Source organism: Phyllostomus discolor, chromosome 8 (assembly GCF_004126475.2).
Source record: "Phyllostomus discolor isolate MPI-MPIP mPhyDis1 chromosome 8, mPhyDis1.pri.v3, whole genome shotgun sequence".
NCBI lineage: Eukaryota > Metazoa > Chordata > Mammalia > Chiroptera > Phyllostomidae > Phyllostomus > Phyllostomus discolor.
The window spans coordinates 78880887-78895623 of record NC_040910.2 but is presented as its reverse complement, the minus strand read 5'-3'; the positions used below and the strand labels follow the sequence as shown (position 1 = coordinate 78895623).

The 14737-nt window shown below is 59.0% G+C and overlaps 1 protein-coding gene across 5 annotated transcripts in view; it reads right to left on the bottom strand.

Annotated features, from left to right (window-relative positions):
- MYO18A (myosin XVIIIA) overlaps positions 1–14737 on the bottom strand; it is a 91934-nt gene that overhangs the window by 20041 nt on the left and 57156 nt on the right. For all 5 annotated transcript variants that reach the window (XM_036033326.1, XM_036033328.1, XM_036033329.1 and 2 more), the window contains 13 exons: positions 14293–14434; positions 13982–14141; positions 13050–13236; positions 12486–12729; positions 10006–10115; positions 6759–6824; positions 3571–3699; positions 2750–2893; positions 2273–2362; positions 2014–2133; positions 1689–1800; positions 1118–1245; positions 644–798 (listed from right to left, as the gene is read on the bottom strand). In XM_036033326.1, coding sequence (XP_035889219.1) covers positions 644–798; positions 1118–1245; positions 1689–1800; positions 2014–2133; positions 2273–2362; positions 2750–2893; positions 3571–3699; positions 6759–6824; positions 10006–10115; positions 12486–12729; positions 13050–13236; positions 13982–14141; positions 14293–14434 — 1787 coding nt within the window. The remainder of the gene's footprint in view (positions 1–643; positions 799–1117; positions 1246–1688; positions 1801–2013; positions 2134–2272; positions 2363–2749; positions 2894–3570; positions 3700–6758; positions 6825–10005; positions 10116–12485; positions 12730–13049; positions 13237–13981; positions 14142–14292; positions 14435–14737) is intronic.

Sequence of the window (14737 nt, the reverse complement as noted above, 5' to 3'; positions counted from 1 at the left end):
CTCACCTCTGGGATCATGGGGCACAGGGCTGCCCCTGAGAACCCCACCCTTGCACAGGAGAGCTGGGTGCTGTTCCCACTCCCTGGGGCACCCCTGCTGTTCCAGGGTGTGTGGGCTCCTTAGTGTTGCTAATAAAGGCGTCCCAATCCCGTCCCCAGCCAGGGAAATTAATTTAGATTGGATTTGCTCCTGTAAGGCACCCCCCCTTGTGTCATTACCATAATGAGATGGAAGTGGCACGGTAGTTTAACAACATTAGTCAGGAGAGGGTGTTTGTGCAACCCAGGCAAGGGGGAGCTGGGGAGCTGGGTGCGCAGGAGGGGCAGGGCCACGGTGCAAGGGCTCCTGCATGGGGCCTGGTTGGTGTGCGTCCTTTCTGGGCCCAGGCAGGGTGATGAGAACCCTGAGGGGGAGCATACCTGAGAGCAGAGGCCTGAGCAGGCCGTCAGTGGGGGTGGGGTCTGAGTGCTCCTCAGAGGTCGGGAGTAAGACCCATTGGCATTCTAGGAGGCGTGACCTTGCACGCAAGGCCTCTGGCCAAACTCAGGTCCTCCCTTCTTTTCTCCTTGGAGGGGGAGGCAGGGAGCCCTGTCTGGGGCTGCTCTAGGAGGTCCCCTGCACCCAGGGCAGGGGGCCCACCCACCTCCTCTGCTTCTTCTCCAGCTCATGGTTGCGGACCTGCTGGCCCTCCAGGTGCAGTTTAGTGTCCTGCAGCTCAGCCGTCAGCCGCTGGCACTTCTTCTTGAGCTGCTGCAGAGCCCGCTGGCTCTCATCACTATCTGCCTGCAGGTCCCCGAGCTAGGGGTCGAGATGGGGTGCAGGGTTATCAGCCATTGGGAGGCCCGGAAGCGTTGGCAGAGAAGGTGAGGAGAAGGAGATAGGTAAGTGAGGAGGAAACCCAGGGACGAGGGATGAAGTCAGGGATGTTCAGAAAACGAAGACACTATAATAGCGGTTTCGCCTTGGCTATTCCCTGCATGGAGAGGCTAACAGGCCAACCCTCCCCTACTGCTCCAGGGGCCTGCCTGCCTCTGGCCATTCACCAGGCCTGTATGTGGCTCCAAGCCTCTCCCCGCCCAACCTGGGCACGGGCCTCCACTGCTCCCAGCAGACTCACCCGCCGCTCCAGCTGCCTCTTGTTCTGCTGCTCCACCTCCAGCTTGTCCTCAAACTCCTGCTGGAGCCGCTTCTTGGTGAAGTCCACCTCCCGCACAGCTCGCTCATACTTCAGGCGCCACTCACCACCTGACGGGTTGGGGGCAGACAGGGAGGACTGAGCTTCCGAGAGTCCCCAAGAAAGGGCAGAGGGGAAGAAGGGTGGGGCAGGGAGAGACAGCAGGTGGAGTCAGCCAGAGGGACTCAGAAAGGTCTCAGGAGCAATGGCTTCCTCCCAAGCTGGAAGGAGCCAACAGCTGGGAAAAGACTAGAGATGGGGAGGTGGCTACATGCTGTCTTCTTCCCAGGAACTACCAGCCCATGGCCCTCAACCATTGCCATTATCAAGGTTCTTATAGCTCTCCACGATACTGCCCTGTATCTGACACCTCTACTTTCCATTTATTTCACTGTATCCTCATAATAGACTTATACAAAGGAGACAGGCTTGAACAAGGGGTGTGGTTACCCAGGGGTGGGCCTAAGAGAGTGCCACTCAGGCCACTACTGAGCCCCTCCAGCCCCAGACCCACCGGCGTCATCATCATCCACTTCTCCGTTGATCTCGGCTGCCCGGATGAGACGGGCCTCCATCACCTCCACTTCCATCACCTCCATTTGCTTCTTCAGTGCGTCATACTGGGTCTGCAGGAGAGGGGTTAGGAGGTGTGCCATTCCACCCATTCCACTCAGCAACCCCCACACCCCTGAACCCCAGAGACCACAGTCACATGCTTACCCAGGGCAGACAGGGGTGCTGGGCTAGTGGCGAAGAAGCCACCTGTCCTTGGGGGAGCAGATGGCACTACAGTGTGGCGGCCGCTAGCATGGCTGCCTTCACCCCGGCCCTGCCCTCACCTGCAGCTCCTTCATCTCCTTCTCGGCTCGGAGCCTCTCTGCAGTCTCCGCGTCCAGCAGCTGGGAGGCGGACTCTCCCGTGTTACGTTCATCTGTCAGCTCCGATGTCAGCTCTGAGATCTGGTGTGGGGGGAGGGAGATGCCACCAGTTGAAATGCCTGCTAGGCTCAGCAGGAGCATCCAGGGGGGTTGGGGGGCCCCCTAGGCCCAGCCTCCCTGTGGAGGTGGGCCAGTCTGTCCTGTGCTGGGAGTCACTCACCCGGCTCTCCAGCCGGTCACTGCTGAGCCGCAGCTCATTCCGCTCCTTCTCCACCTTCTCAAGCTTGCTCCGCAGCTGCTGGATCTCCTCCTAGGGTGCAGTAAGGAGGGCAAAATGAGCAGAGGCTCTGTGAGAGGTTGGGGCCCGGGATCTGCACCCTTGGGCTAAAAAAGCCGGTAAACCCTGGGCCAGAACACCAGGAAACAGGAAGCCACTGCCTTCCAGGGCTCCTATCCCTACACCCTTCTCCACATGCTGAGGATGCCCAAGATTTTATCCTATGAGGCTCCCCAGGAGCTTGGCCAGCACCCCAGAAGGATGCCTTCTATTTGATAGGCACGGTCCAAGGACACCGGCACTCTGGACTAAACAAAGAAGCACTTGGGAGCCCAAGAAAAGCTGGTAAGACTCTTGCCCACGTGGATGAACCAGTCTTTTTCCTCCCAGTGACCTGGCCCTCCTGGGGCTGTTACGTACGTCTCTGCTCCGGATCTGCTCCTCAGACAGCTGCACCTCAATGAGGGGCCGCACGGTGGTAAAGAGCTTCCACCAGGGCCAGTCCTTTACCCCTTTGTTCTTCTTGATGTTCTTCTGCACACAGCGGATGGCCAGGTCCTGGATCTAAGTTGGGGTGGGGGTGGCGCACAGTAGGGCTCTCAGTACCAGGCCTGGGCAGGATCCTTCCCACTGGATCACCTGACCTGGAGTCGAACACCACCTACGGCCACCCTTTGCCCCCAGCCTCCCTCCACTCCCCGGAGAGTGGGTCACAGAGAGCGCAGCCCTGGGAGCACCGCACTGGGCACTAACCACGCCACCGTCATTAGGAATAATTTCATCTGCTTTATTTGCTGCCTGATTATTTCCGGCACCCTGGCTTGGATATGCTATAAAACCTAATCTTGCTGAAACACAAGAGGCGGCAGTGCTGGCTGTTTTATGGACTTGCTAATAAGAAAAGGAGTCGCTGACACAGCTCCTTAATCTTCATGGAGCAGCCCACGATCCACAGCCCACCTTTGTCTGGGCCCTGATCACCCACCCACCCCAACCCTTGGACCCGGCCGCATGGTCCCATCACTGGACACGCCCACACTCTCACTGGGGCAGAGGCGCTGCCCATTTCCCAGCCTGGCCCAGGGCACGGTGGCCTTGGGAGGTCCCTATCTCTTCTCCCCCAGAGAATAACTCATAGCCCCAAGACCAGCTTCCTGCCCCTGCATGGTCCCTGGAGCCCCCACCCCAGCCCAGGACCTCAGCCTGGGCTGGGAAGTGGGATGGGGATGTCCCTGGAGCACCTTTTTCTTCTTGAATTGCTGGCGGGCCAGGTAGCCCCTGCAGGCCGCCTGGAACAGGGTCAGGTTCCTGCTGGTTTGCTCATCCCGCTGCTCCTCCAGCCTCGCCAACGTGCCTGCCCGGAAGAACACCTGTGGAGAAGCAGGCCGCATGAGGGCAGGAGACTGAGCGGGGCAGCCCGGCCAAGGACACCAGAAGCCGGCCCAGGACACCGGCAGGCCCAGGAGTGTGGCCCTTGGCCTGGGCAGAGCCTGAAAATCCAAGTGTCCAAGACAGAAGGAAGGAGCAAGAACAGGCCCCAGGAAGGCTGAAGGAGTGGGGCCATCTGGGGACTGGGGAGGTTTCGGAGGGAGAGGGGTAGGTGGGAAATCTACCTTCAGAGAGGGGAGGAGAGGAGAGGAGAGGGAAGTCAGAGGAAGGCACGGGGATGAGAAGGCAGCGAAGCACCATCGCTCAAACGGGGAGAGGACACCCCTCTGCCACACCAACAGCGGCTTCTTCCCCCAGGACTGCCCCCTGTGCCCACCGCAGGCCCAGCCACCTGCTCCAGCTGCCTGTGGCATCCAGCTGCCGAGATCAGAAGTGGAGGGTGGTATGTGTGTGAGAAGAAAAAGGTCCAGGAAGTGGTGTGCAGAGAGAGGGGGTGGGGAAGGGGTAGGGAGCCCCTTCCCTGGACCTTCCAGCTCAGCTTCATCTCAGACATCTCCTCTTTCATGTGCCAACACCCTCCCCCACCCACACACCCGGGTTTCATCTCAAGAAGCAGCCAGTGTGGTGGGCGGAGGCTGGCCCAGTCGAGGGACCTGCCATACAGGTTTGGGGGCTAGAGGGCAAATGTGAGAGGAACCAGCTGGATGCCCCCACACCCAGCCTATCTTCTCACTCTTTGGTGCTCTGAGCTGGAGCTGGGTAAGTGTTCTTCTACTGAGAGAGGAAGAAGGGAGGGGAAATAGGTGGAAAAGGCTCTGGTCTCCTTAGAGAGGGCAAGGGGACACCTAGATACACACCCACCTCTGCCTTGCTCAGGACACAACATATTCCCTTTTTGTGGGGCAAAGAGAAGATGTGAACTCCATGGGAAACACTTAAAACCATTAGGTACAGTATCTCCAGGCCTCCCTTTAGGGGAGACGTGGGGGATGGGCCTACACTTTCTGCTGAGAAAGCTTTGCCTCTGGCAACTCCGAGGAAACCTAGTCCCCTGAGGCTGGCCTGAGAGAAAGCCAGCTCAGTCTTCTATGACGCTTTCCCACATCCCACACTGGAGGCTGAGCGTGAGGATCTCCCACGGGTCCTGTGTCCTACCTGAGCCTCGATTTCCCACAATGTGTGAGGCCGTGTTCCTGCCAGGGCCTAGGGACTACCCAAGTCCCCTGTGCTGGCTGTCAGCAGGCACGGTCATCTGACTAGGGCAGAAGCATGAGGTGCCAGGTGGGGCCAGATAATGGCCCAGAAACACACAAGGAGAAAAGGGGTGGTCCGGAGGCCAGGGCAGCGAGCCTCAAACCTGTCTTGAATAGCTGTATGTTTGTGGGGTTCAGAGTCCTTCTGAGTATGAGGGGAAGGCTCAGGGCCACCTCCTCCCCAACATACCCATCCATACAAACATAGGCGGCTCTCAGATCCCCAGACTCCTTGCCTAAACCCTCGAGGTCCTGTGGGCTCCAACTGAGACCCTCTCCCTTTGAAGTGATGGCATAAACAGGGAATCCTCGCTCGCCCTCCAGTGCCAACTACAGCTGAGAGGTCCTGACACTCTGTCCCAAACCAGATGCGAGCAAACATCCATCCACCTGCACCCCTGATTCTGCCCTGAGCAGGACGGGCCCTGGCGCTTGGCTGCCGCAGCCCGGCACGGGGATGGTGTGGAGGGACTGAGACGGCAGCCTGGAAGAGGACCAGCCCGTACAGGCCCTCTCCTGCCCAAGACATGCCTTGGAGGCGGTGCCACCCCAGTGCCAGCCAGCAGCAGCTCAGCCTGCCAGAGGGACAGGAGCCCACTTAGGAGGGACCGAGAGGCTGGAATGAAACTTTTGACTGTAGGCTTCCCAGAGAAGAAGCTGAGCTTGGAGACAGTTGGGGAAAGGGAGAGAGAGGGAAGAGGTGAGCCAGACAGCAGAAACCAAAACCAGAAAACGACATGGAAAGAGGGTGGAGGCAGAAGACACAGAGGCCAAGGAAAGAAAAAGAACGATAGAGACCGTCAGGGACTGCCGGGGCCAAAAGGACCAGGGAAACCAGGGACGGCAGAGACAAAGAGACAGTGAGGAGATGTGAAAGGATTCCCAGTGAGGAAAGGGGCAGGAAAAACCAAAATGTAACTCAGAGCGCAGAACAGAGGGACGAGTGGACAAGCAATACTTAGGCCTTCTTTCTGAGCATCCCCTCCCCCTCCCCCCATCCACAAGGCCCTGGGACCTGAAGTTCTTCCCTGCCTGCTGACAGATGGACAGGTCCAGAGCCCTCTGTCTGGCTCCCAACTGCTCTCCCTCCCCCTGCAGCCCTCGGAGCACATACGTGGATGCTGCTAGTCAAGCCTCCTGGTCTCAGGAGAGAGGGTGTGCCGGGCTGCCTGGCCCGTGACAGGAACGCTCAGTTCACCCTCTTGTGTGGAGTGGTGCGGCAGACTGGCACCCAGGGCCGGGCGTGCCTGCCTTTTATGCACCACGTTCCATTCAGATGAGGAATTCGGCCTGTGGGCAGGTGGCGGCAGCACGCCTCGCCATGTCCTCCTTGCCCTTCTGGGACCCTGGCCGCCCAGGACAACTGGCCAGAGGGGGTCAGGCCTCTGGAGCACTCGGCCTGCTGCCCTCCTGATCCTTCCAGCTGTCCTCTCTTCTGCCTCCCCCACTCCCCACACCAGGACGCAGGCCAGGTTTAGGGCCACCTTCCAACCTACTCCCTCCTGACATCACAAGGTGTTCGTCGCACTGAACAAGCCAGTTACTCAGAGAGAGGGAAAAATCAAGTTTGCTGCAGCTGGAATATCTAAATTCCTGGCCCCTGGCCCTAGGAGGGCAGCTAGGGAGGAAGGACAGCCCCAGAGCGGCTGGAGGGGACTGGTGGGGGCAGGGTTCAGCAGGGGCACCAGGAGACTCCTGCAGGCGGACTGAGCAGGGAGGGCAGGGACAGCCATGTGGACAGAGGTGACCGGAGAGTGAGGCCTGACCACCTCCCCAAAGGGACTCACCCGGCTCAGGCCCAGGCAGCAGCTGCTCTTCTCTAGGTCCAAGGACTCCAGCAGCTCCTCCACCGCCTGCAGGCAGAGGCCTCCGTCAGGGAGCCCCCCAGGGACGCCCCATCTCCACGCGGGCTCCACCCAGTCCCTTAGCCTCCCCATCCTCCCCTCAGACAGCCCCTCGTCTGTGCACTGAGCACCTTCAGTGGGCTTCCTCGGGGCCTGGCACCGTGCCCGAGTTTGAGGGTCAGAAGGGGAGCACAACAGGAATAAACCTCCTTCTGGGTGTTGTGAGGCAAGTGAATAATTAGTCGAGTGCATAGACGAGGAGGTATCTAAGTCAGCCAAGGGACCAGGAGGAGGTGTTGACTGTGCTGCCGCTTGGACACAAGTAAGAATTAGCCGGACAAAGTGGGAGGGAGGGTGTGTCTGGCGCAGGGACCGGCATGAGCGAAGGCATGAAGCACAAGGCAACGGGATGCACAAGGAAGGTAACCGGCGTAACCTGGAGTGGAGTGGGGGCGGTTTAGATGCAATTAGGGAGGTGGGCCGTAGCCAACGTACTGGGAATCTGTGTGACGTGAGCCCCTGGAGGGTTCTCTCAGTTAGGGGCTTGATCGGATTTACGTTCTACAGAGGTATCACTGGTCGAAGGGCAGAGGATGAGTGGAAACCTGCTCAGGCCGCCACTGCAATAATCCTCGGACAGAAGGCCAGAGCCTGACCCAAAGGGAAGAGAAGAGGAAGGTGTCAAGGAGAGAGCCTTGCCAGGTATGGGGGAGGGGCAGGGGAGGGGGAGGAGTCTCGGGGCACACTGAGATTTCTGACTCAGGTAAGTGCACCGACAATGGTGCCATTCTCTGAAGTTGAGAATACGAGAGAACGAGTGGGTTTGAGAGGAGACAGAACCAGTTTGGGTTGAACATGCTGAGTTTGGGGTGCTACGAGGTACACCAGCAGAGAAGTCCAGAAATAAGCCGGGTAAAAACGCATGTCTGGAGCCCAGGAGACAGGCCTGGGCTAGCACTATTGATCTGGGAGCCATCAATACGTATGCAGTAACTGAAGTAAAGGGTGTGAATGAGGCTGTCCTGGAAAACGGTGTAGAACAGAAAACACACTTGGCCAAGGAGAGAGTCTTGAAGAGAGACTGTTATTTCAGGGGCAAGTAGGAGAAGTGAAGCTCAGAAGTTGTGAGAAGGAAAGCGCAGGGAGACACGGGGAAACCCAGGTCTCCCAGGTCTGTGTGTGACTCGGGGACCAAGGGGGTGGCAGCAGACACACTCAGCAGGGAGTGTTTCGAAAAGGACAGAGTTGTGAACAGAGTCACGTGTTGTGAAGGAGCCCAGAGAAGTGCCCGCTGGTTCTGGCAGCACGAAGTGCAGGAAGAGACAGGCCCAGTCCCAGGGCGTCCGGGACAGGAACGGGGTGCCGTGGGGCAGAGGGATGACGGGTGGTGGGGCTGGGGGAGCAGGAGGAGACTGAGTGTGGGAGGCACAGGGTGGGCAGGAGGCAGACAGCAGTCCGGCAGGAGAGGGGGTTAACGGAAGGCTCCCTTCTGAGAGCAGCGGTGGCAGGATGTTTCTGCACCGGGAGAAAAGGGCCTGCAGAGGAGAGGCTGAGGGAACAGGGGGGAGGGAAGAGTTGCCACCAGTGGAGCAGGTCTCTAGGAAGACCAAAGGGACTGGGGTCCGAAGCACAGGAGGAAGGGACTGGCCAAGGGAGGGACACTTCTCCCACCCAGACAGGAGGAAGGAGGCGTCTGAAGAGCAGTGTATGGAAGACAGAGGAGGGGGTTGGGAGCCTCAGTTTTATTAGCATTCAGAGGCAAGGTCACCGGCTGGGAAGAAGACCTGGGAAAGCCCAGTGGGGGAGCATGTAAGGAGAGAGGTGGAGAACTGGAGTATCAGGGAGGGACCAGGTCAGGATGTCCTGACCTTAGCGTTGGGGCCAGGTCAGCATGGGGCACACAGAAAACTCGCCAGGCCACCCTGAGGGCCCAGCTGGGGCCAAAGACCATAAAGCTGTAGGAATTCAAGTCCAGTGATTGTATCATTTTCTCCTACAGCACCTTGGGGCCCCAAACTGAGGCGAGCAGACACCCAAAGGCTGGCCCAGGGCGGGGTTGGGCAGAGCAGGTGCGAGGGGCAGCTCGTAGGAGCTGAGGGCGCTGACGAAGGCCAAGTGACTAGAGGGTGAGACCGCGGCCTCAAGGCAGAGCGGAAAAGGAGTGAAGTGAGAAGGGAACGGACAGAGCAGGGAAAACAGAGTGGGGTTCAGAAGTGAGAGGTCTCAGTGGAGGCGCAGAGCAGGTGTCTGAGTGGGAGGGGGGCGTGAGATGCCCAGGAGGGAGGCTGGGGTCAGAGAAGATGGTGCTGGAATTTAAGAGTTCAGAGGCAGAGCATTTCCAGGGATGACACGGTGCTGGGTGTAGCCGTGAGTGGGAGGCTGGCATGAAGGTAAGGGTCAGGGAGAAGGGGCGTGGGGCGGGTCATCTACAGTCACACTGAGATTGCTGAGGACACAGCAGGTCCTGGTTGGTGAGAATGGAGAGGAGGTTCTGCGGCCTCCACAAACGAATGTGTGTGACTTGGGGACCAAGGGGAGGGGCCTTCTGCCGGCTCTGGGGAGTGCCCTCCTTTTAAGGGAAGCCATCCTCAGGTCTGAGATGCTTTCAGAGTCAGGCTGGTGCCTAAGGCCAGAGCGCGGTGGAGGACTCGACTCCTCTGCTCAAGGAGCCCTTTAGCCCTCCAAGGAGCTGCTCTGGGGGTCAAGTTGACAGCCTAGAATGGCAGGGAGACATCCCCTTCAGCAGCCAGGAACTCACCATCCAGGCTGACAGGGGGCCTGGCAGCCTTAGGCTCTGCCTGGCATAGCTTCCTCTGCAGGAACTAGTCCCTGACCCAGAGGTCAAGGCTGAGGGGCCCAGGTGCTACCAGTAGCACACCGAAACATCAGTTCTAATTCGCCATCGGCAAGGCCCTTGGAGGGCAGTCTGGCTCACCAGAGAGCAGACACCCCCACCTCAAGCCTCTCCAGAGAGGGTGGTTCTCCTCAGATTCCTGCAGCCCATTCCCCGGGCTGTCTTCTCCCCACGGTCATGGCTGGTGGCCACACGCCCCTGTGCTGACCCTGGATGGCCAAAACCAGGAGCTGAGCAAGGGCCAGCCTGACTTCCTCCAGGGAAGAAAGGGCAGCAGCTCAGAGGCGTCTGAGCAGAGGAAAAGGGGTCTGAAAGGGCTCCGGGGCCCAGACCTACCCGCCTTTCATCCACCACGATGTAGTTGCGCCCGTGTTTCTTAGTCAGATGTGGGGCCAGGACGTCAAAACGGCGACGGAACTCAGAAAACACCATGTGGTCTGGGTAACCTAGAGAGAGAGGAGCCCGGGGCGGGCGGGTGTCAGCGCCTCACCTGCTCCCGAGTACCCCAGCAGCCACGGGTGCCCAGGCAGCTGCAGGGCCAGTCCCTGGAGGGGAGGAGACGGCTGGGGGAGGAGAGCCTGCTGTGGAGGCAGGCCCTGGGCAGGGGAGCAGAGAGGAGGGAGGCAGGGATGAGGGACAGGGGGCAGGAGGCCGAGAGGACATGTAGGGCGGCCCCACAGTGGAATTACAAGGTTTAAAAAGGGAACTTGTTTCCTTTTTATAGAAGGAAACAAGTTCCTTGTCAGTGGGGGTGCAAACGGGGCATGGTTAACCACTTAGAAGGAATGCCATGGCGACGAAAGCCTGGATGACCTCTGACCTGTGACTCTGTCATAACCCACAGAGAACAATGTCTTCAGGACTTAATAAGAAAAAAGGGGGGGCATCAGAGAGTAGCTGAGAGGAAAAGTGCATGAGCCTGGGCGTGGAACCTGGGCACTGGCTCCCTATACCATGTGACCTTCGAGGGGTCACTAGAACTCACTGAGCCTCGGTTTCCGCATCTGTAAATGGGGCCCTGCCACATACTGGGCATGGTAGTCACGGGGCTTACATCAGAAAATATGTAGAAAGCTTGGCTCACCTGCTGGCTGTTCAATACAATGTCCCCTTCCTTTCCTCAGTCCATTGAAGCTGGACATCTGAAAGGGCCTCCTTCCTACCCTCACCCTGACCTTGAGCCCGAGGCCATGGGGCCAGAAAGACTTGCAGAGTCTCTCTCCCTAAAGAGTGTCACCTCTAACAGAGGTCCCCTTATTGTCCAGGCTGGAGGTCAGGGCGAGGGTGACATGGCTTCTGCTTTGGAGCGAGGTCAGGGTGGTGGCCAGCGGGAGGTTCCGCAGAGTCGCCGAGGACACCAGAGCCCACAACAGAGGACCGAGAGACCCACTCCAACAGAATCACAGAATCTCAAACACAACAAGGGTCTTAGAACAGATACAGCTCATCTTCCAGACTTAGAAACTGAGGCCTGAGAGGGGGAGCGACTGACTGCCCAAGGCCACAAAGGCTGCGTGGCTGGAGGCAGAACTGGACTCCGGACCCGACCTCCCGACCGCCGGGCAGGGGCTCTCTCCACCAGGCCGGGCTGGCTGGCTCTGGGAAACCCTCCAACTGGGAGATGAGGCTGATGCATGTGCCTGATAATTGAAACAGGAGGCGGGGGCCGCTGAGGGGCCAAGACAAAGTGAGCTATTGATTGTATCTGAATAGCAATTAAATTGATGGGCCAGGATAGCAGGTCTGGACGCCTGGCATCTTAATTAATCATCAGCGCTATCGATAGTGGCTGGGGGCTGAGTTGGGGGGGCCCTTCTTCTGCTGGCCTCATCGATCTGCTTGTTTGAGTAAAGCACATTGATTTTTGTTCAGAGCGGTAACAATCTGGTTTTGAAATAATAAACACCAACTCCATATCAAGACGTGGGGACAGATCGATGATTTATTTAGGGCAGGGTAGGGAGCCCATTTCCTGGCTCAGCTGCTGAAGAAAAGTGGCGGTGTCCCTGGGGATGTCTCAGGGGGACCTGGCTATGGGTGGGGGGGCACCCCGCCTGCTCTTGTAGCTAAAGAAAAGAGGGCAGAAACCTGGAAAATTCATAACTTCCCATGAGGCCTGAGCTGGGGAATGAGGTCTGCCTGGTCTGCCTGGGTCAAATCCCACTCTGCCACTTACGAGCTGTGTGACTTTGGGCAAGCCAACGCACTTAACCTCTCCGAGCCTCAGGCTCCTCATCTGGGGATGGTAACGGAACCTACATCTCGTGAGGCTGCTGTGAGGGTTAAAGGAGTTAGTGTGTCTGACGTCTTCAGAGCAGTGCCCCGTGTACTGCAAAGGCTCCAGAGATGTTAACCGCTATTACTGCTCACCAGCCCCGTCCCCTCCTCCAGACGGGCCCATCAAGGGGGTCTGTCTGAACCTTCTGGGAGATGTAAGCACCTCAGAAGGATTTAGCACTTCACTCAGACGGCCCCGCAAGGGCATCTACTGCTGTGGGCCGAGCTGACCGACCCAGACCAGGGAAGGGGGAGCTCTGGGAACAGGGCCTGGAGGGCAGGGAGGGGAAATACGGGAGGGAGAGGAGGAAGAGAAGAGTCAGCAGAATGGAAAGAAAAGGAGAAGGAACAGACCAGGCTGGAGAGAAGAGAAGAGACCCTACAGAGGAGACACCAGAGCAGAAGAGCAAAGGGGGCCTGGTCGGAGACAGGAGGGGAGCAGCACCCCTCTGGCCCCGTGGGCCCATCTGAGAGATGGGGAGGGGCAGGGGCAGCTCCAGGAAAGGGAAGCAGGTGCCAGAGAGGGAAGGAGGCCCCACCTTGGCGGTACATGCGCATGGCGTCAAGCAGGCGGGAGCCGCGCAGCTGGGCGCGGAGCAGGGGCACGTCCAGCTGCAGGAGCCCGGCCTCGCAGTGGTCTCCTGAAGGCAGGTCCAGCTCGCTGCTGCTGCTGACTCGGCGGGAGGAGGCAGATCGGGGCTCCCCCGCCCAGCCCTCTGCCACAGGCAGGAAGCAGTACACGAAATGCAGCTTCGACTTCTTGATGGTGTCAATGAGGGCATCCTGCCAAAGGGGAAGGGGCAGCCCTCAGTGGACTCTGATGGCCTGGCCCATGCCCGAGAGAGCAGGAACTGGTACCAGCATCTCCACTCCTTGCAGGATGGCGAGGAACATGTTCCTTGCCAGGAACGTGCTAAGGCTGGACAACTCTGCCCCGACCAGGCCTGAGTCGTCACTCAGCAGCACTGGAAAGGGGACTCCATCGGCAGCAATCAGGTCAAAGGGAAATGCTGAGTGAGCACGGGGTGACCTGAGCGTGCCCAGACTGCACGGGCTACCTGCTGGGGTAAGAAAGGGTGTCGTGGCCGGGCCAGCAGACTCACCACCTGCAGCTTTATCTGGATGCACAGCGACTTCTTCTTGACAGCCGCCATGCCAGTGGTGAAGGTCTTCCGCATGCTGGTGGCCCGGCGCAGCGCCAGCTGCGAGCCGCCCTCCAGGCCCGCGATGGAGCCTGAGAGCACCGTGGCACTGCCCGCCCGGCCCAGAAACAGGTTGCTGATGATTTTTCTGCCAGAGGCGGAAGGGCAAAGGAGGGAAAGAAGTCACATTCACGGAGCAGTAGAGGCCACTCCTTCTCCGAGCTCCTAGGAAACCACACAACCCCTGCACCAGCGTGGCCAGGGGCCTGGGTTACCTGGGCTAGGGCTGCACGTCCCACACCCTACAGAGGAACTGCAGACGAATCTCTAACTAGTGAGAAGGGAAAGCCAGGGCGGGCAGAAGCCAAGGGGTAGCCAGGGATCGGACAGAGCGGGCGACATGCTCTCTTCCTCTAGGAAGGGCCGAGGTGGGGGAAGGGTTCCCAGGTGGCAGGAGACAGCAGAGCTCAACACCTTCTCACAGGAGACAGAATCTGCTGTCACGTTTACTGTCCCCACCCCCACTAGGGTGTGGACTCCACCAGGGCAGGGATCTGTGTTTTATTCACTGTCACTGAGTAGGTGCCCAATAACTGCCTATTGGATAAATGAGTGGATGTCAGGGATTATCTGACTGAGGGCTTTCGAAGGCTACATCTGCCTTCCTTTAGGAATGTGTGTGGGGGTGTTAGTCAAATTTAAAACTATAGGTCCCTCCGACCACGTCTAGCCCCACCTGTGCTCCAGGAGGCCACCCCCGTGCTCTCAAGGCAGACTAGCCTTGCCTCTTGGGAAGTGGAGGCTGTCTACCCTTCTGGTGAGGGGGCCTGAGACCAGGGAGCCCACGACAGCCCCGAGGAATGGGACATGGGCAGAGTGAGTGCCTTCCTTACTTCTGGGAGTCCTGCAGGAGCCGGGGGGCATTCTGGGTAGCTGGGTTTTGCTTGGTGTAGCTCAGCCAGCCAGCCACGTTGTACTCCACCCAGTTGGTGCCGTGGCTGTGGCCCAGGAGAAAATGGCGTGTTTTGCTGCTGCGCAGGAGGGGGCTTTGGCCTGCGGGTGGGAGAAGCACGGTTCAGATCATCAGGGCACAGGCCCCAAAACACCTGGGGACTCAGTGAGCCCCTAGACAGTGCCACCTGCACCTGTACAGGTAGATTCCCTGGAGAGGAAGCAGGGGGATGCTCTCCAGCGGTGCCCCTACCTTTTTTGTCCCCTTCCTGGGGGCCATAGTAGGAGAAAAGGCGTTCCAGGAGGGCGTCTTCAGTGGCCCCTGGCACCAGGGCCTCCTCTTCCAATAGCCACAGCAGGCCCCGGGCCTCATCTGTGCGGGCCAGTGAGCGGACCTGTGGAGGAGCAAAGCAGCCCCACTGTGTCGCACGGAGCTGTGGGGAAGGAGCCACTGGCCCGTCCCTAACCACACGCTCTAAATAGGCTGCACACCTACACACTGCACACACAGTAGCTCCCGCCACTCACTGCTGACACCTTGTGGAGCAGGTGGGCAGCAAGGAAAATGAGGGGGCCAGAAGGATGGGAGAGAGAAGCCCATGGAAAACACAATTCCTAGTCCTAGGATTCATGTCCAAAGTCACCAAAGACCGAAGGCTTCTTATTTAGCCACAGCCATACCCAGAGGCTCTCCTCCA